This window comes from Triturus cristatus, chromosome 3_1 (assembly GCF_964204655.1).
Source record: "Triturus cristatus chromosome 3_1, aTriCri1.1, whole genome shotgun sequence".
NCBI lineage: Eukaryota > Metazoa > Chordata > Amphibia > Caudata > Salamandridae > Triturus > Triturus cristatus.
The window spans coordinates 48193267-48208766 of record NC_140583.1 but is presented as its reverse complement, the minus strand read 5'-3'; the positions used below and the strand labels follow the sequence as shown (position 1 = coordinate 48208766).

The window sequence follows — 15500 nt, the reverse complement described above, 5'->3', positions numbered from 1 at the left end:
CATACTATTCATACCTACCGATCAGCTGGATATTTAAGAGGTGAGAAGTAGCCTACACTATTACGTAATCTCACCCGTGGTTTTTCCTTACCTGAGATTTATAATTAGTGAGTTCCATTAGTACTTGGGCTTCTTTGCTGTTCACACTGGACGAAGGCCCTTTCCAGTTCACCTGCTCATTCATCTATAGAATTACCTCTCTCAATAGTTTGGGGTAAACAACATTTCTGATATGAATACTTTTTTCCTTTCCATTAATTGGGAGGGTCTTTGTATTCTATGGGTTGGGCTATTTTACACTTTTAGATATGACTATTTTACATGTTTTTGATATAAATTTTCTCTCCCATTGTACACATAACAATACTGTTTTTGTTTGTGAAATTTATATCTATATTTGATGTGAAATTGTGTATTTATTATGATTATGTAACATATTTGTTTTCAGTTCTTGGGCCTTGTTGGTGTTTCCCTTATGGTTGTTTTATGTATGTAATATTTATGTGAGGTTTTGTTATACGAGTCATTTTGATGTATGTTATGTGTTTTTGATGTTACGTTTTGTTTATAATTGTTACAGCTCTGACGAAGTTTCCTCTGGCAAATTGGGAACGAAAAGCGTTTGCTGTGTGCCAGTTTTAAAGATTGATTAACTAAAAAGAAGTAGTTTTATAACAAATTTTGCTTGCTTGGTTGACTCTGCAACGAGTGCATCTTCCATTTTTCTTGAAAATGTGGCCACTATTGTCACGTCCGGACAGCGGGTGCAGGAAGTGATTGCACCACTCTCTAACATATTGTACACAAGGATTGGATTTGCTTGACCTTGGTCTGCCGTTTGTTCTTTTTCTGTTAACTCGGTATGTATGAATGTTTTGCGACAGAAATGCGGTTGCAAAGCATTCACATTTTACCACCTACTTCAAGTACTCATTCACAGATGGGAAGGGGTTCCCAAGGGACCGCTTCCCCTATGTGAATGTTTGTAAAAGCATTTTTTAAGAAACTACCTTAAAAAATTGAAAGGAAAACATTTCTTTTTTCTTTTTGAAAAGCATTGCGTTTTCATTTAAGGCAAATGGGCTACTTTACAAAAAAAAAGATTGCTTTATTTTAAAGCAATCACAAACATGGTGGTCTGCTGACCCCAGCAAGCCACCACCCCTGTGATTTTTGCAATTCCTAGGGGGTTGCACATTGCGACCTACCTCATTAATATTTATGAGGTAGGTCATTTGCAATCCCCTAATCGCAGAGTGCTCAACAGACTTTCATGCATGCCGTTTTGCGATTTCCTAATTGTGAATCGCAAGGATTCTTAATTAGGAAATTGCAAACAGTGTCATCATATAGCTGGCCCTTGGTTCTCTGTGTCAGTGTTTCTCCCACTCTCACTTTCCTATCTTAGCAACTTCTTTTTGCGCATGCAGTCTGTGGTGTGAATGCTCTCCCTTTTCATCCTCACACCTCGTGACTCACAGGGGCATTATGTTCATTCATATGACAATCATACTCTGCATCCCTTTGTAAATCCACAAGAAGTGATTTAAAGGCATTAAGTATATAGTACACAATGCAGCCGCGCCCCGGGTCCAGCGCTTCGTTAAGTAGAGGAGCTATGCTCAAGTTCAAAGATATTCCGATTAAAAAAGTACTTACGATTTTTCTCCAGTTCATAGGCATTCTGCAAAAGAGAAAAATTGCATTTTAATCACCTAATGTAAGTATAAGGATTGTAGAACATTAGGGAAACATAAAGTCATGTTTTGAAAGATGACATAAGATGAAGGTTGGGCTGTGTGTCAAAATATCAAAACAACACATCTCCACCTGCAACGGTGTGAGCTGCAGGACATCCCCTTGCACAGTATCATCAAGGTAAGAGTATATTGGGGAGTGGAGATTTACTGCTCCAATGCCCCCTTGTTGAATTCCCTTGTTGATACTGTGCAGCTGATAACTTGCACTCAATATTGCTGCGGGTCGATATTCAAGCACCCATACTGTGGTAAAACACTGTGGCTCCTGGCCTGGTTTGGCCCCTTGTTTCACACACTCAGGGCTGCACAAGTGTCAAGGGTGAAGTCTGTGGTTCATTCACCTATTTGGATACTGTCAACTGCTGAAGGAACGTTTCGGAGAAAGTGTCACAAGAACAAATGGCCTTCAGCAGCACAGATGGCTCCAAAGATGTACAGAGTTCACTATAATGTAACAGAAGAGTCTATGGAGCTGTCCTTGAGGTACCTCAAGTAGAACCATCTGATGGCCACACTAATCCTGATGTGGGTGCAAACTCCTCTTTGTGCCTAAATCGGAATTCCAACTTGTGTGCTAATTTCATACCCGTAGGTTTTTGGCAAGCACGTTTTTTTCCCTGTAAAAAGTGGCAAAAAATGTGTAGGCACACTTCACAAACTCCATGTTTGTCTTCCCAAACATATTTATATCTGATTTGTGTGATTTAGGCATCACCTCCCATTCCGAGACCCCAAATGCAGAAAACTGAGCACATTGTACAATAGCCATACATCCACCGTGTACACACCACACTAAATACCCTACCACACAGCCCCACTGCACACAATGAGCTCAGTTTGATGCAGGAATTACATGGCCCAATCAGAGACACGAACATCTTGGTGGGATGCAGGCCCAGAATGATGACCTTGGCCCTGGAAAATGTCAATCAATCAATCAATCATGACATTTGTATAGCGCACTACTCACCCGGGGGGGTCTAAAGGCGCTGGGGGAGAGGGGGCCGTCACTGCTCGAAAAGCCAGGTCTTGAGTTGCTTCCTGAGGGAGAGATGGTCCTGGGTTAGTCGGAGGTGGATGGGGAGGGAGTTCCATGTCTTGGCTGCTAGGTAGGAGAAGGATCTTCCACCGGCGGTGGCTCGGCGGATGCGTGGAACGGCGGCGAGGGCATGGCTGGTCGACCTTAGCTGGCGGGTGGGCGTGTAGAAGGTCAGGCGGTCGTTGAGGTACTTGGGGCCCAGGTCGTGGAGAGCCTTATGTGCATGGGTGAGGAGTCTGAACGTGATCCTCTTGCTGATTGGGAGCCAGTGCAGGTCTCTCAGGTGGCCGGAGATGTGGCTGTGTCGGGGGATGTTCAGGACGAGTCGTGCGGAGGCGTTCTGGATGCGTTGGAGTCTTTTCTGAAGTTTGGCCGTGGTTCCGGCGTAGAGGGCGTTCCCGTAGTCCAGTCGGCTGGTAACAAGTGCCTGGGTGACCGTCTTCCTGGTTTCAGTGGGGATCCAACGGAAGACCTTTCGGAGCATGCGCAGGGTGTTGAAGCATGATGACGATACGGCGTTGACTTGTCTGGTCATCGAGAGGGAGGAGTCCAGGGTGAAGCCCAGGTTACGTGCGTGGTCCGTTGGCTTGGGAGTGGAGCCCAGGGCGGCGGGCCACCAGGAGTCATCCCAGGCGGAGGGAGATGGTCCCAGGATGAGGACTTCCGTCTTGTCTGAGTTCAGTTTCAGGCGGCTGTTCTTCATCCATTCGGCGACGTCTTTCATTCCCTCGTGTAGGCTGGTTCTGGCGGAGGCTGGGTCGTTGGTGAGGGAGAGGATCAGCTGGGTGTCGTCTGCGTAGGAGATGATGTTGAGGTTGTGTTGGCATGCGATGGCTGCGAGGGGGCTCATGTATACGTTGAAGAGGGTGGGGCTGAGTGAAGATCCTTGTGGTACGCCGCAGATGACTTCGGTGGCCTCGGATCTGAACGGGGGGAGGCGGACTCTCTGGTTTTCTTCCGGCGAGAAACGAGATGATCCACTCCAGCGCCTTCTCTTCGATACCGCTGTTGCTGAGGCGCTGCACTAGGGTGCGGTTGCAGACGGTGTCGAACGCTGTGGAGAGGTCCAGGAGGATGATGGCCGCTGTTTCCCCGTTGTCGAGCAGGGATCTGATGTCGTCCGTGGCTGCGATGAGGGCGGTCTCGGTGCTGTGGTTGGCTTGGAAGCCGGACTGCGAGTGGTCGAGGGATCCGTTCGTCTCGAGGAAGGCGGCAAGCTTTCTGTTGACGGTCTTCTCGATGACTTTGGCAGGAAAAGTGAGGAGCGAGATGGGTCGGAAGTTCTTGAGGTCGGTGGGGTCCGCTGTTGGTTTCTTCAGGAGGGCGCTGAGCTCGGCGTGCTTCCAGCTTCATGGGAAGGTGGCGGTGTTAAAGGAGGCGTTGATGATGTCTCTGAGTTGGGGTGCGACGATAGAGTCGGCCTTGTTGAAGACGTGGTGGGGGCAGGGGTCGGTAGGGGATCCGGTGTGGATGGTGTTCATCGTGCAGATGGTGTCTTTGGTACTGACCGGGGTCCAGGTTCTGAGGGTGGTGGTGGGGGGCGATGGTTTTGGTGGTAGGGTGTGTGGTCGGAGCGCCGAAGCTGTTGTGGATTTCGGCGATCTTGCGGTGGAAGATAGAGGCGAGTGAGTCGCAGAGGTCTTGCGAGGGAGTGATGTCGTTGTTACCGGCATTGGGGTTGGAGAGCTCTTTGGTGATGCTGAAGAGTTCCTTGCTGTTGTGGGCGTTGTTGTCCAGTCGTTCTTTGAATGCTGTCTTCTTGGTGGTGCGGATCAGCTGGTGATGTATGCGGGTGGCGTGCTTGAGGGCAGTCCACCGCAGTTGGTGATCCATTGCGTGAGGTTGTTGGCTGTTTCGGTGGGGTCCATTGTGCTGGCAGGTGGGTTCTGGCTGAGGGAGGTGGTGAGCTGGTCGGCGGTGATCTTGTTCCAGTTCCTGCGGGGAACCTGTTGCGGGTGCTGGTGGGTCGTGGTTCTTCTGAAGCTGAAGTGGACACAGCTGTGGTCAGTCCAATGAAGTCCGGTGGAGTGGCTGAAGGAGATGTGCTTGCTGGAGGAGAAGACTGGGTCGAGCGTGTGGCCAGCGTAGTGGGTGGGGGTGTTCACCAGTTGTTTGAGGCCGAGGTTGGCAAGGTTGTCCAGCAGGGTGGTGTTGTTGCTGTCTTTGTTGTTCTCCAGGTGGAAGTTGAGGTCCCCTAGGAGGATGTAGTCTGAGGAGGAGAGGGCGTGCGGGCTGATGAAGTCTGTGATGTCTTCGCTGAAATGTGTGCGTGGTCCTGGGGGTCTGTAGATGAGGGTGCCTCTGAGTGTGGTCTTGGGGTCGGTGTGTATCTGGAAGTGGAGGTGTTCGGTGGCGGTGAAGGTGTCGTCGGAGCTGGTCGTGATGCGGATGGTGTTCTTGTGCACGATGGCGATGCCTCCTCCAGTCTGGTTGACGCGGTCCCTCCGGGTGATCTTGTATCCATCCGGGATGGCGATGTAGGGCACTGAGGAGGCGTTCATCCAGGTTTCCGTGAGGAAGGCGACGTCTGGTGATATAGTGTCAAGCAGGTTCCAGAGTTCGATGGCGTGTCTGTGGACGGAGCGGGTGTTGAGCAGGATGCACTTGAGGTGGTTGCTGTTGTTGTTCAGCTTAGCGGGTTCGGTGCAGGTCCGGAGGCAGGTGAATTTGCAGGCTTGGCAGGTGAAGGATCCGTGGGGGCATTTCGGGGTGGCTCGGTAGCATGCTGGCGGTCGGCCGGTGTTGAGTGCGTTGAGGGTGGCGGCGTTGTAGGTCCGTCGAGTGGTCTGGCGCTGGCAGGGGTCAGGGGTCCTGGCACTGGGCGCGGGCCAGGCACGGAAGGGCGCAGACGGGCTTGCCTCTGGCGCGCCTTCGGCGCGGCCGCTGTGCGGCCTCCATATAAGTGGGAGTGGGAGGGAGGGGCAGCTGGGAGGCAGGAGCGGGGTGGCGAATGGGGCAGCGGGGGGCGTGGCCTCAGGGTTCAGCAGCGGGAAGGTGGACGTGGGGGGGCGCGGGCTGGAGTGGGGTCCTGAACGAAGAGCGGGTCACAGTTAATGGCACAACAGAGCAGGGTACAGAAAAGAAACGGATCAATGGGGCACGGAATACAGAGGGTACAGAGTACAGAATAGAAACGGGTCAATGGGGCGCAGTTAAGGGCACAACAGAGCGGGGGGAGCCAAAGAGCGGGGTACAGAACAAAAAACAGGTCAGTGGGGCACAGTTAAGGGCACAACAGAGCGGGGGGAGCCAAGAGCGGGGTACAGAACAAAAAACAGGTCAGTGGGTCACAGTTAAGGGCACAACAGAGTGGGGGGAGCAAAAACGGGGTACAGACGCGAAACAAGGTCACTGGGGCACAGAGCGGAGCACAACGAGCGGGACTCACTTAGCAGTGGCGGCGGTGAGAGCAGGCAGCGGCACCAGCAAGGCACAGGAGGGCCGTGTGGCGGCTGAGGGGGTGACCTACCTGCAGGCAGGGTCAAAGGTCGCTCCCTTCAGTGCTGCGCGGCCACCATATAAGTGGGAGTGGGAGGGAGGGGCAGCTGGGAGGTGGGAGCGGGGTGGCGAATGGGGCAGCGGGGGCATGGCCTCAGGGTTCAGCGGCAGGAAGGTGGACGCGGGGGGGCGCGGGCTGGAGTGGGGTCCTGAACAAAGAGTGGGTCACAGTTAAGGGCACAACAGAGCGGGGTACAGAAAAGAAACGGGTCAATGGGGCACGGAATACAGAGGGTACAGAGTACAGAATAGAAACGGGTCAATGGGGTGCAGTTAAGGGCACAACAGAGCGGGGTGAGCCAAAGAGCGGGGTACAGAACAAAAAACAGGTCAGTGGGACACAGTTAAAGGCACAACAGAGCGGGGGGAGCCAAGAGCAGGGTACAGAACAAAAAACAGGTCAGTGGGGCACAGTTAAGGGCACAACAGAGCGGGGGGAGCCAAGAGCGGGGTACAGAACAAAAACAGGTCAGTGGGACACAGTTAAGGGCACAACAGAGCGGGGGGAGCAAAAACGGGGTACAGACGCGAAACAAGGTCACTGGGGCACAGAGCGGAGCACAACGAGCGGGGACTCACTTAGCAGTGGCGGCGGTGAGAGCAGGCAGCGGCAGCAGCAAGGCACAGGAGGGCCGTGCGGCGGCTGAGGGGGCGACCTACCTGCAGGCAGGGTCAAAGGTCCTGGGAGGTTCACTACAAACACCCCTGCCAAAGTCTTTCTCCTTATAGGAATTGAAAAATAAGCTCAGGTGGAAATCATACTTTCACAGTCACTTCAAATTTGATTGACACTTATCACCTGTCCAGGTAAGCTGACCTCTATCCCAGCTTGATCCTTATGGTGCCCCCAGCCTGCTAGACCGATACCACACAAATGCTCATGGAAGACCCTCCTGCGCCTGTGATGTGCCTCTAAGATTACGGTCAGTATCTAGACACATTGTGCAGATAACAACGGTGCAGCTGCACCAGGGGTGCAGGAGGTGTGAAGGCCTTGCATATGTAATACTGTCACTGAGTTACGCTCCTGTGCAGATGCACTCTCTGTGAAGCACACCTAAGAGGCATCACATATATAGAGGGTTTTTCAATACTGCCACTTATATACTCTCCTGTACAGGTGCACTTGCAGTGTAGCACACCTGAGAGGCCTTACATGCACTCAGGGCTATGTATTAGTTTCAGTCATATACTCTCCAGTACAGGTGCACTTGCAGTGCCGCACACCCGAAAGGCCTTACATGTATTCAGGGCTATGTGATACTTTCACTCATAAACTCTGCTTTACTGGTGACCTCTCTGTGAAGCACACCTGAAGGGCATTACATATACACAGGGTTGTGCAAAACGGTCACTCATATACTCTCCTGTACAGGTGCACTAACAGAGCAGCACACCTGAGAGTCATTACATGTGCACAAGGCTGTGTACTACTGTCACTGATATACTATCCTGCGCAGGTGCGTGCTCTGTGAATGTATGAAAGTAGGATCTGCTTTCAAGTTTACCCCCACTTTTTGCTGGTGTCCTTATGTTTTCTGACTAGTCTGACTGGGATCCTGCTTATGAAGACCCCAGTCTCTGTACTCTCTCCCTAAATTGGACCATGATGAGTACTTAGGTACATCCCAGATTGGCAACTGGTGTACATTTGTAAGTCCCTAGTATATGATACTAAGGTATCCAGGGCATAGGTACACCAGGTGTCCCCCATGGGCTGAAGCATGTAATATGTCCCCCATGGGAGACCACTCAAATTGTGACTACAGACCTCCCATTGCAGTCTTTGTAAGCTGGTTCTAGCATCGCTTACGACAAATATACGGTTTCTTATAGCTGAGGTCACTACACTTAAAAACCTAAAAGTAACCCCTAAGGCAGTCCTTTCAATCCTGAAGACAGGGTGCTTGGTTATAACTGTGAGGGTGCCTCTGCATGAGCAGAACACCCCTACAATTCCTGGAGTCCTTTCTCCAGGCGCTGTAAATGCATCAGCCATTATGATACATAGAATGGCCTTGCACCATTACGAGATGGCTAACTCTAAACTGGCTGCCACGAACCCTGGCGTGTTTGGTGTCAAACATGTTGGAATCATACCCCAACACCGTAAACGGTATTCAGAAGAGCTCCTGAGACCAGACATCTTCGAGATCATCACCAAAGAGAACTAAGGTAAGAGAAAACCTTGGACTTCTGGGCTCTAGACTTGACCCTAAGCTCAGATGCCCGTAAACGGTATTGGAGGTATGATTCCATGCACTGTGGGGCTTCTCCAGGGAGCCCTGCGTGCTCCCAGTACCAGTCTTACAGACCCGTACAGCAAGCTATGGCTGCCGCTGACCAGAGACATGATTCTTTCCTCCTGCTGCTGAGCCAAGCTCAAGCAAGGGAAGGTAGGACAATAGCTTTCCTGTCACAGGGAGGTGTGAACACCTCCCAGACAGGACTTAGTGTATTGGGATGGGTGTGGGCGCTTGCCAGTGCTGCTATTTGGTGCCCTCCTTGCATACGTCAGCTGGACCCAGTTCAGGGACCCTTTGGCTCCAGCTCTGGCACAAAACTGGACAAAGGACATGGGAGTATCCTCCCCACTGTCCAGCCCCTCCTCTGGGAGGGACCCCTGAATCGTCCCAACCCTTTCCTTAGGGTACTTAAGGGCTTACCTGTAGGTGGCATTTCAGATTCATCGTTGGACAAGATTCAGATCTGAAACCACTTCATCTTCAACCGTCTGGGCACCTTGGACTTCGTTGGACTTCGCTGTGGGAACCAAGACCGCAACTGGGAAGACTCCAACTGGCAAGAAACCTGCTGCTCCTGGTCTCGTCGTCCTGCCAGTCTTCTGCGTCATCTGTGCCTGTGCTCCATACAGATTCTTCACCAGGCCTGTGGACATCCAAGACACCTAAAGGAATCTCCCTAGGAGTAAAGGAGTCCCTCCCCTGCATCTGCAGCCATTGCAAGGAAGGTGACCGGTTTGCTGTTCCTGAGCACTCGTAGACTCTGAAAGGTTCAGCAACACAGGTGGTGTTTCTGCAACTCCCTTGAGGCCTGCACTGTCTTCAGAGCAAGTTTGTTGCCAGTATCCCTCGTCGGAACTGCTGGAGCAGAACCACTGTGCACCACATCGATTTGCCGCTACCAAGGTTTGTTGACTATCTCCTCCAGAGATCTGTGGGCTCCAAGAATCTCCAGCCTCCATCTCTTGCTACCAAGATCTTCAGCCTCACCGCATCTTCTGCACCGTGGCAAGCTGCTCGAGGTCCTTTTGCGACTCCTGTGCCTTTGGCCTGTGGGACCTCTTGAGGGTCTTCTTTGGTTCCAGTGGGCTACCCTGTTTGCTCAGGGCCTTCTCAGACTTACCTGCTCGTGGTGAGTTCCTTGCACCTTGCAGGTACCAACACTGCACCAATTCGTCTGCCATGTATCTTGCCGCTGCCAAGGCTTCTTTGGTGCTCCCGCCAGACACCGACCCCCTGGCTCTTGACATCCGACATGGGACAGCTCGTGAACGAATCATGGTTTTCCACAGCGTTGCCTGGTCCGAATAGCTCAAGTCAAGGTCACCATCAACTCTCCTGCATATTCCGACATCAGTGGGCACTCGTCTTCCGTGCCTCCTGTTAACTCCCAAGTGGCATAGACTCTGTTCCCTCTGCTTGCAGGTACCGCTCTTCCTGAATCCACCTTTTGGTTCCCTCAGACTCTTTCACCTTCTTTGCCAGCTGCATCTTCATTGATGTACTCCATTGAGGTCTACGGCGCTTTCTGATGTCACTTCATACCTATGCACCCGGCTTCCCTGATGTATGTATCCTGGTTCCTGGGGTATCCATGGGTGGGGAGACTCTCCAACCTTCCATCTTCCACGGGGTTTCTACAGGGTCCTCTGGGAAGGGTCCTTCTTCTTAACAACTGCAACAGCGACTTACCTATTGACTTGTATTGAGCATGCGGTTGTGTTCCTACTCTTCACATGGCCTCCATGAGGTTCCTGGTTACTTACCTTGGTGGTTCCTTGGGTCCCCAGCTCTTCTACATCTTCTGGGTCCAGTCTCAACTTGTGGTTCGCATTCCACTTTATTAGTATATGGTTTGGTCTCCCCCTGGGGACCACTGTGTATTTGCGCTACTAACGTGTGCTATTACTGAAGTATTGTGTGTATTGTGATTATATCTACAGGGAGGAGATGTTTCAATGTGTTAGTGAGTGTTTATGATAAATACATATATTTATAACTACACTGTGTGGTTCGTTTTCACTTAACCTACACTATATGATTAATACTGGTAAAACAAGCTGCTTTACACTCCTTCTGGACTAAGCCTGAAGGCTGCTCTCCATAGCTAACATTTAGAGAGCTTTCTATGGTTGTCTAAGACCACTAAAATTACCATAAGGTTTGTCAGGATTAGTGCAAGGTGCTTCACTTAAATAAGTGTACACCCTAAACTAAGCTAGCCTCCTACAGTGAAGCACACCTGAGAGGCATTATATGTGTACAGGGCTGTTGAGTACTGTCACTGATATACTCTTCTGTACAGGTGCTCTCTTCGTGAAGCATACCTGAGAGGCATCACATGCGCACAGGGCTTTGTAACACTGTCACTGGTATACTCTCTTGCATAGGTGCGCTCTCAGTGAAGAACACCTTAGAGGCATTACATGTGCACATGGCTGTATAATATGGCCACTCATATACTCTCCTGTACAGGTGCCCCCACAGTGGAGCACACCTGAGAGGCATTACATGTACATGGGCTATGTGATGCTGTCACTTATATACTCTACTGTACAGGTGCTCTCTCTGTGAAACAGACCCCGAGGCATCACATGTGGACAGGACTGTATAATACTGTCACTGATATACTCTGCTGCACAGGTGCAATTACAGTGAAGCACGCCTGAGCTATGTTACATGCAGTGTCGCCAGCCTCGGAACGGAGGTGGTAGAGCGGGGGGAATGGATACAAAAATGAACTTACCTTCACTTCGCCGCCACACGCCTCTCCTCTGTCCTCTTCGTCTGCACTGGCAGCACAGGAAGCAGACTCTCCCAGCCAATCAATACACTGCATGACAAGAGTCATGATTGGTCTGAGCGGCCTGTTTGGCTGCTCAGGCACTGTCTGGGAGCCTCTGCATGTTTTCTAGCAGGCTGTGCAACATAGCCATTAGGAGAACATGGTAAGTGCGCATGAATGAACATTCATGCGCACATAGGAAGTGCAAACTACTCCTCACTGTGCTCAGCCCCGCCCTGCCCTGGCTCCAGTCCTGCAGAAAAAAAATAATAATAACGTTGTGTTATTATCATTATATTTGTATACTTGCTCTGCTCAAATAGCAGTGGGGCGACGCTCAGTTACATGCGCACAGGGCTATGAGATACTGCCACTCATATACTCTCCTGTACAGGTGCAAAGAGGACCTATATATTATGGTTACTGTGGTACTTGGCTCTTCAGATGCATCCACAGTCAGGTGAGGTACATCAGAGAGGCTTTATGTGTACATAGATCTATCTAACACTATTACTGCAGCTCTCACCTGCACAGGTGTGCTTACAGTGATGCACACCTGAGAGTCTACAACTGCACAGAACCATAAATAACACTAATACTGCAGCTCTCACCTGCACAGGTGCACTTACAGTGATGCAACCCTGACAGTGTCGGCTTGCATAGGGTGTGCTGTGGGGCAGTGGGGCGGGGCGGGAGAGGGGCAGGGTGGGGGTTGTAAACTCGGACATACGATGGAACGGAGAAACATAATAATTACTTTCCTCAGTTCCATCGTATGTCCAAGTTGGCTACCCTCCACCCTACCCCTCCCCCGCCCCTCCTGACCGCCCCACAGCATGCCCTATACAAGCCACCACTGACACCTGAGAGTCTACAACTGCACAGAACCATATATAGCACTGTTACTGCAGCTCTCATCTGCACAGATGTACTTACAGCGATGCAGACCTGAGCGTCTACAACTGCACAGAACCATATGTAGCACTGTTACTGCAGCTCTCATCTGCACAGATGTACTTAGAGTGATGCAGACCTTAAGAGTCTACAGCTGCACAGAACCATATAAAATACTGTTACTGCAGCTCTACCCCACACCTGCACACAGCTATATCTATGATTGTTAAAGGGGTCTCGCCTGCACGGGTGTACTTACAGAGATGAACACTTGAGAATCTGCAACTGCACAGAACCATGTATAACACTGTTACTGCGGCTCTCACCTGCACAGGTGTACTTACAGTGAGGCACACCTGAGCGTCTACAACTGCACAGAACCATATATAACACTCTTACTACAGCTCCCATCTGCACAGGTGTACACACCTGAGAGACTACAACTGCACAGAACCATATATAGCACTATTACTGCATCTGTCACCTGCACAAATGTACTTACAGTGATGCACACCTGAGAGTCTACACCTGCACAGAACCATATCTAACACTGTTACTACAGCTCCCCTCTGCACAGGTGTACACACCTGAGAGTCTACAACTGCACAGAACCATATATAATACTGTTACTGCAGCTCTCCCCCACACCTGCACACAGCTATATCTATGATTGTTAAAGGGGTCTCGCCTGCATGGGTGTACTTACAGCGATGTACACTTGAGAATCTGCAACTGCACAGAACCATGTATAACACTGTTACTGCGGCTCTCACCTGCACAGGTGTACTTACAGTGAGGCACACCTGAGCGTCTACACCTGCACAGAACCATATATAACACTGTTACTGCGGCTTTCACCTGCACAGGTGTACACACCTGAGAGACTACAACTCCACAGAACCATATATTTAGGACAGTTACTGCAGCTCTCACTTGTGTCTGGACTCAGCTCTACATACCATTGTTAAAGGGGTCTCACCTGTACAGGTAAGCTCCAGCAGGTGTTCACCAGGCACACTGCGACCAGGGCCCATCCTCTGCTGTCCATCCTCGGGTTCTGGGGCAGTGCTCAGGTCACCACCGGACAATGTTTCTTCCTTCTGGGAGATGCTTTGTTGACCCCAGACCAGTCCTTAATATACCCAGAAGAGGCTGAGCATCCGCCAATCAGCTCTCAGTCCCAAGGATGACACCTCTTTCAGCACAGGTCACAAGGTGTGTCTGTCCTGGAGAGCATGCCCTGGGATTGACTCTGTGCCATAACCAAGGTAATAATAAGCAGCTTTTAAGTGTGGTAAATTTGGTTTGTGACAGACCGTGCGTCGTGTATTCTTTCAGTAAGAGGGTGAATTTGTGATTGGACACAGACGCGCCTTCAAGGGTTTGGCTCCTCAAACAACAACTAAAGTCCTCGAGGCACCGAAAGGCCCGGATTGGAGAAGCTCACAGGAGACACAAAAAGTGCATCCAATGAGCTGGACTTGCGTCTGAAGAGCAGATTTATTTTTTCAAGCTCTGTAGATGGGTCAGAGTTAAACAGTTGTAAATTGAAGGCAGGGTGGGAAGATGAAAGGAAGAGTGTAGGAACGAAAGGCAGAGTTGGTGGACAAAAGGCAGAGTTTTTGGATGAGAGGCAGAGTAGTGGGAGGGGAGGAAAGGAGGAGTTGGAGGATGATAGGGAGGGTGGGAGGATGAAAGGAAGAGTGTAGTAACGAAAGGGAGAGTAGTGGGATGAAAGGCAGAGTAGTGGGATGAAAGGCAGGAGATGAAAGGCAGAGTGGGAGGTTGAAACGAAGGGTGGAAATATGAAAGGCAGGGTTGGAGGATGAAAAGCTGGATGGAAGGGTCGATGAAAAACATAGTAGAGGCTGAACAAAAGGAAGGGTGGAGTGAGGAAAAGAAGGGTGGAAGGCTACATGGACATAACAAAGGTACAAGGCTGTGGACAGATGGAAGGAAGGCTCGAAGAAAGAGTGAAATGGTGAAAGGAAGGGTGTAAGGATGGTTTCACCAGTGACGTACTACCTTGCACCCTCACGAAGGCAATATGGTGCCCCCTCCTGAATTACATACCTCAATCTCAGCTCAACATCTTCCTAATAAAACAATTCCCACTCGGTGCATGAGAGCCCGCCCACCGCCTGCTCACTGTTCACCAATCAGCACCTTCTTTATCCTCCAGTCATTTGCTTTCCTTCATAGAGCATGGTATCTTTCGTTTTATAGGGGTAGGTGTAACTGTTGTAATTATAACCAATGACTAGTAATCACAGCAAAATTACTGGATATTCTGCATCATTACATGAAGAGCGTAATCCAGCATTACTCAATCTGAACTAGTTGCGTAATTTCAGCAATTTTCCATCACAAGAGTAATGCGTAATTATTGAAATGACTCCAGTTGCTGTAGGCTCATTGAAATATTGCCCAGGCCTAGGTTTTTTTCGTAGTGTTTGATATATTTTCTTTTCTTTTTATAGATAATTGTGGCTTCTGTTTTGTTTCCTTCTGGTGTATTGTTTTCTCCCATAGTGTGTAATATCTTTGCCTGATTTCTTGTTTTCTTAAAAGGTGCACAGAGTCCTTTTTGCGGGTGCCTTGACTCACGGCCTGTGTTGCTTTATTTTTAGAGGCATCCTGTGCTGGCTTGTGCCTATTCTATTCCTCAGCCTTTTGCTGCACAGGGAGTCATACACGGCTCTGCCAATGCACCTCAGCACTGTCATACAGAACCTCTAGCTGTGTCAGTACCGGACACACACAGAGCTCTGCCAATGCACCTCAACACTGACATACACAACCTCTGGCTGTTCCAGTTCTAGACAGATGCACAGCTCTGCCAATGCACCTCAGTACTGATGTGTACAAACTCTAGCTGTGTCAGTACCGGACACACACATAGCTCTGCCAATGCACCTCAACACTGACATACAGAACCTCTAGCTGTGTCAGTACCGGACACACACATAGCTCTGCCAATGCACCTCAACACTGACATACAGAACCTCTAGCTGTGTCAGTACCGGACACACACATAGCTCTGCCAATGCACCTCAGCACTGACATACAGAACCTCTAGCTGTATCAGTACTGGACACACACATAGCTCTGCCAATGCACCTCAACACTGACATACAGAACCTCTAGGTGTGTCAGTACCAGACACACACATAGCTCTGCCAATGCACCTCAGTACTGATGTGCACAACCTCTAGCTGTGTCAGTACCGGACACACACATAGCTCTGCCAATGCACCTCAACACTAATCTACTCAACCCCC

General features: G+C 50.2%; 1 protein-coding gene across 1 annotated transcript in view; it reads right to left on the bottom strand.

Moving 5' to 3' along the window:
• Positions 1 to 13322, bottom strand: part of LOC146859672 (astacin-like metalloendopeptidase) — a 113121-nt gene extending 99799 nt beyond the window's left edge. The window contains exons 1-2 of the mRNA XM_085643426.1: positions 13199 to 13322; positions 1660 to 1684 (exon numbers count right to left, since the gene is read on the bottom strand). Coding sequence (XP_085499552.1) covers positions 1660 to 1684; positions 13199 to 13267 — 94 coding nt within the window. The 5' untranslated portion in view covers positions 13268 to 13322. The remainder of the gene's footprint in view (positions 1 to 1659; positions 1685 to 13198) is intronic.
• Positions 13323 to 15500: the final 2178 nt, after the last annotated feature.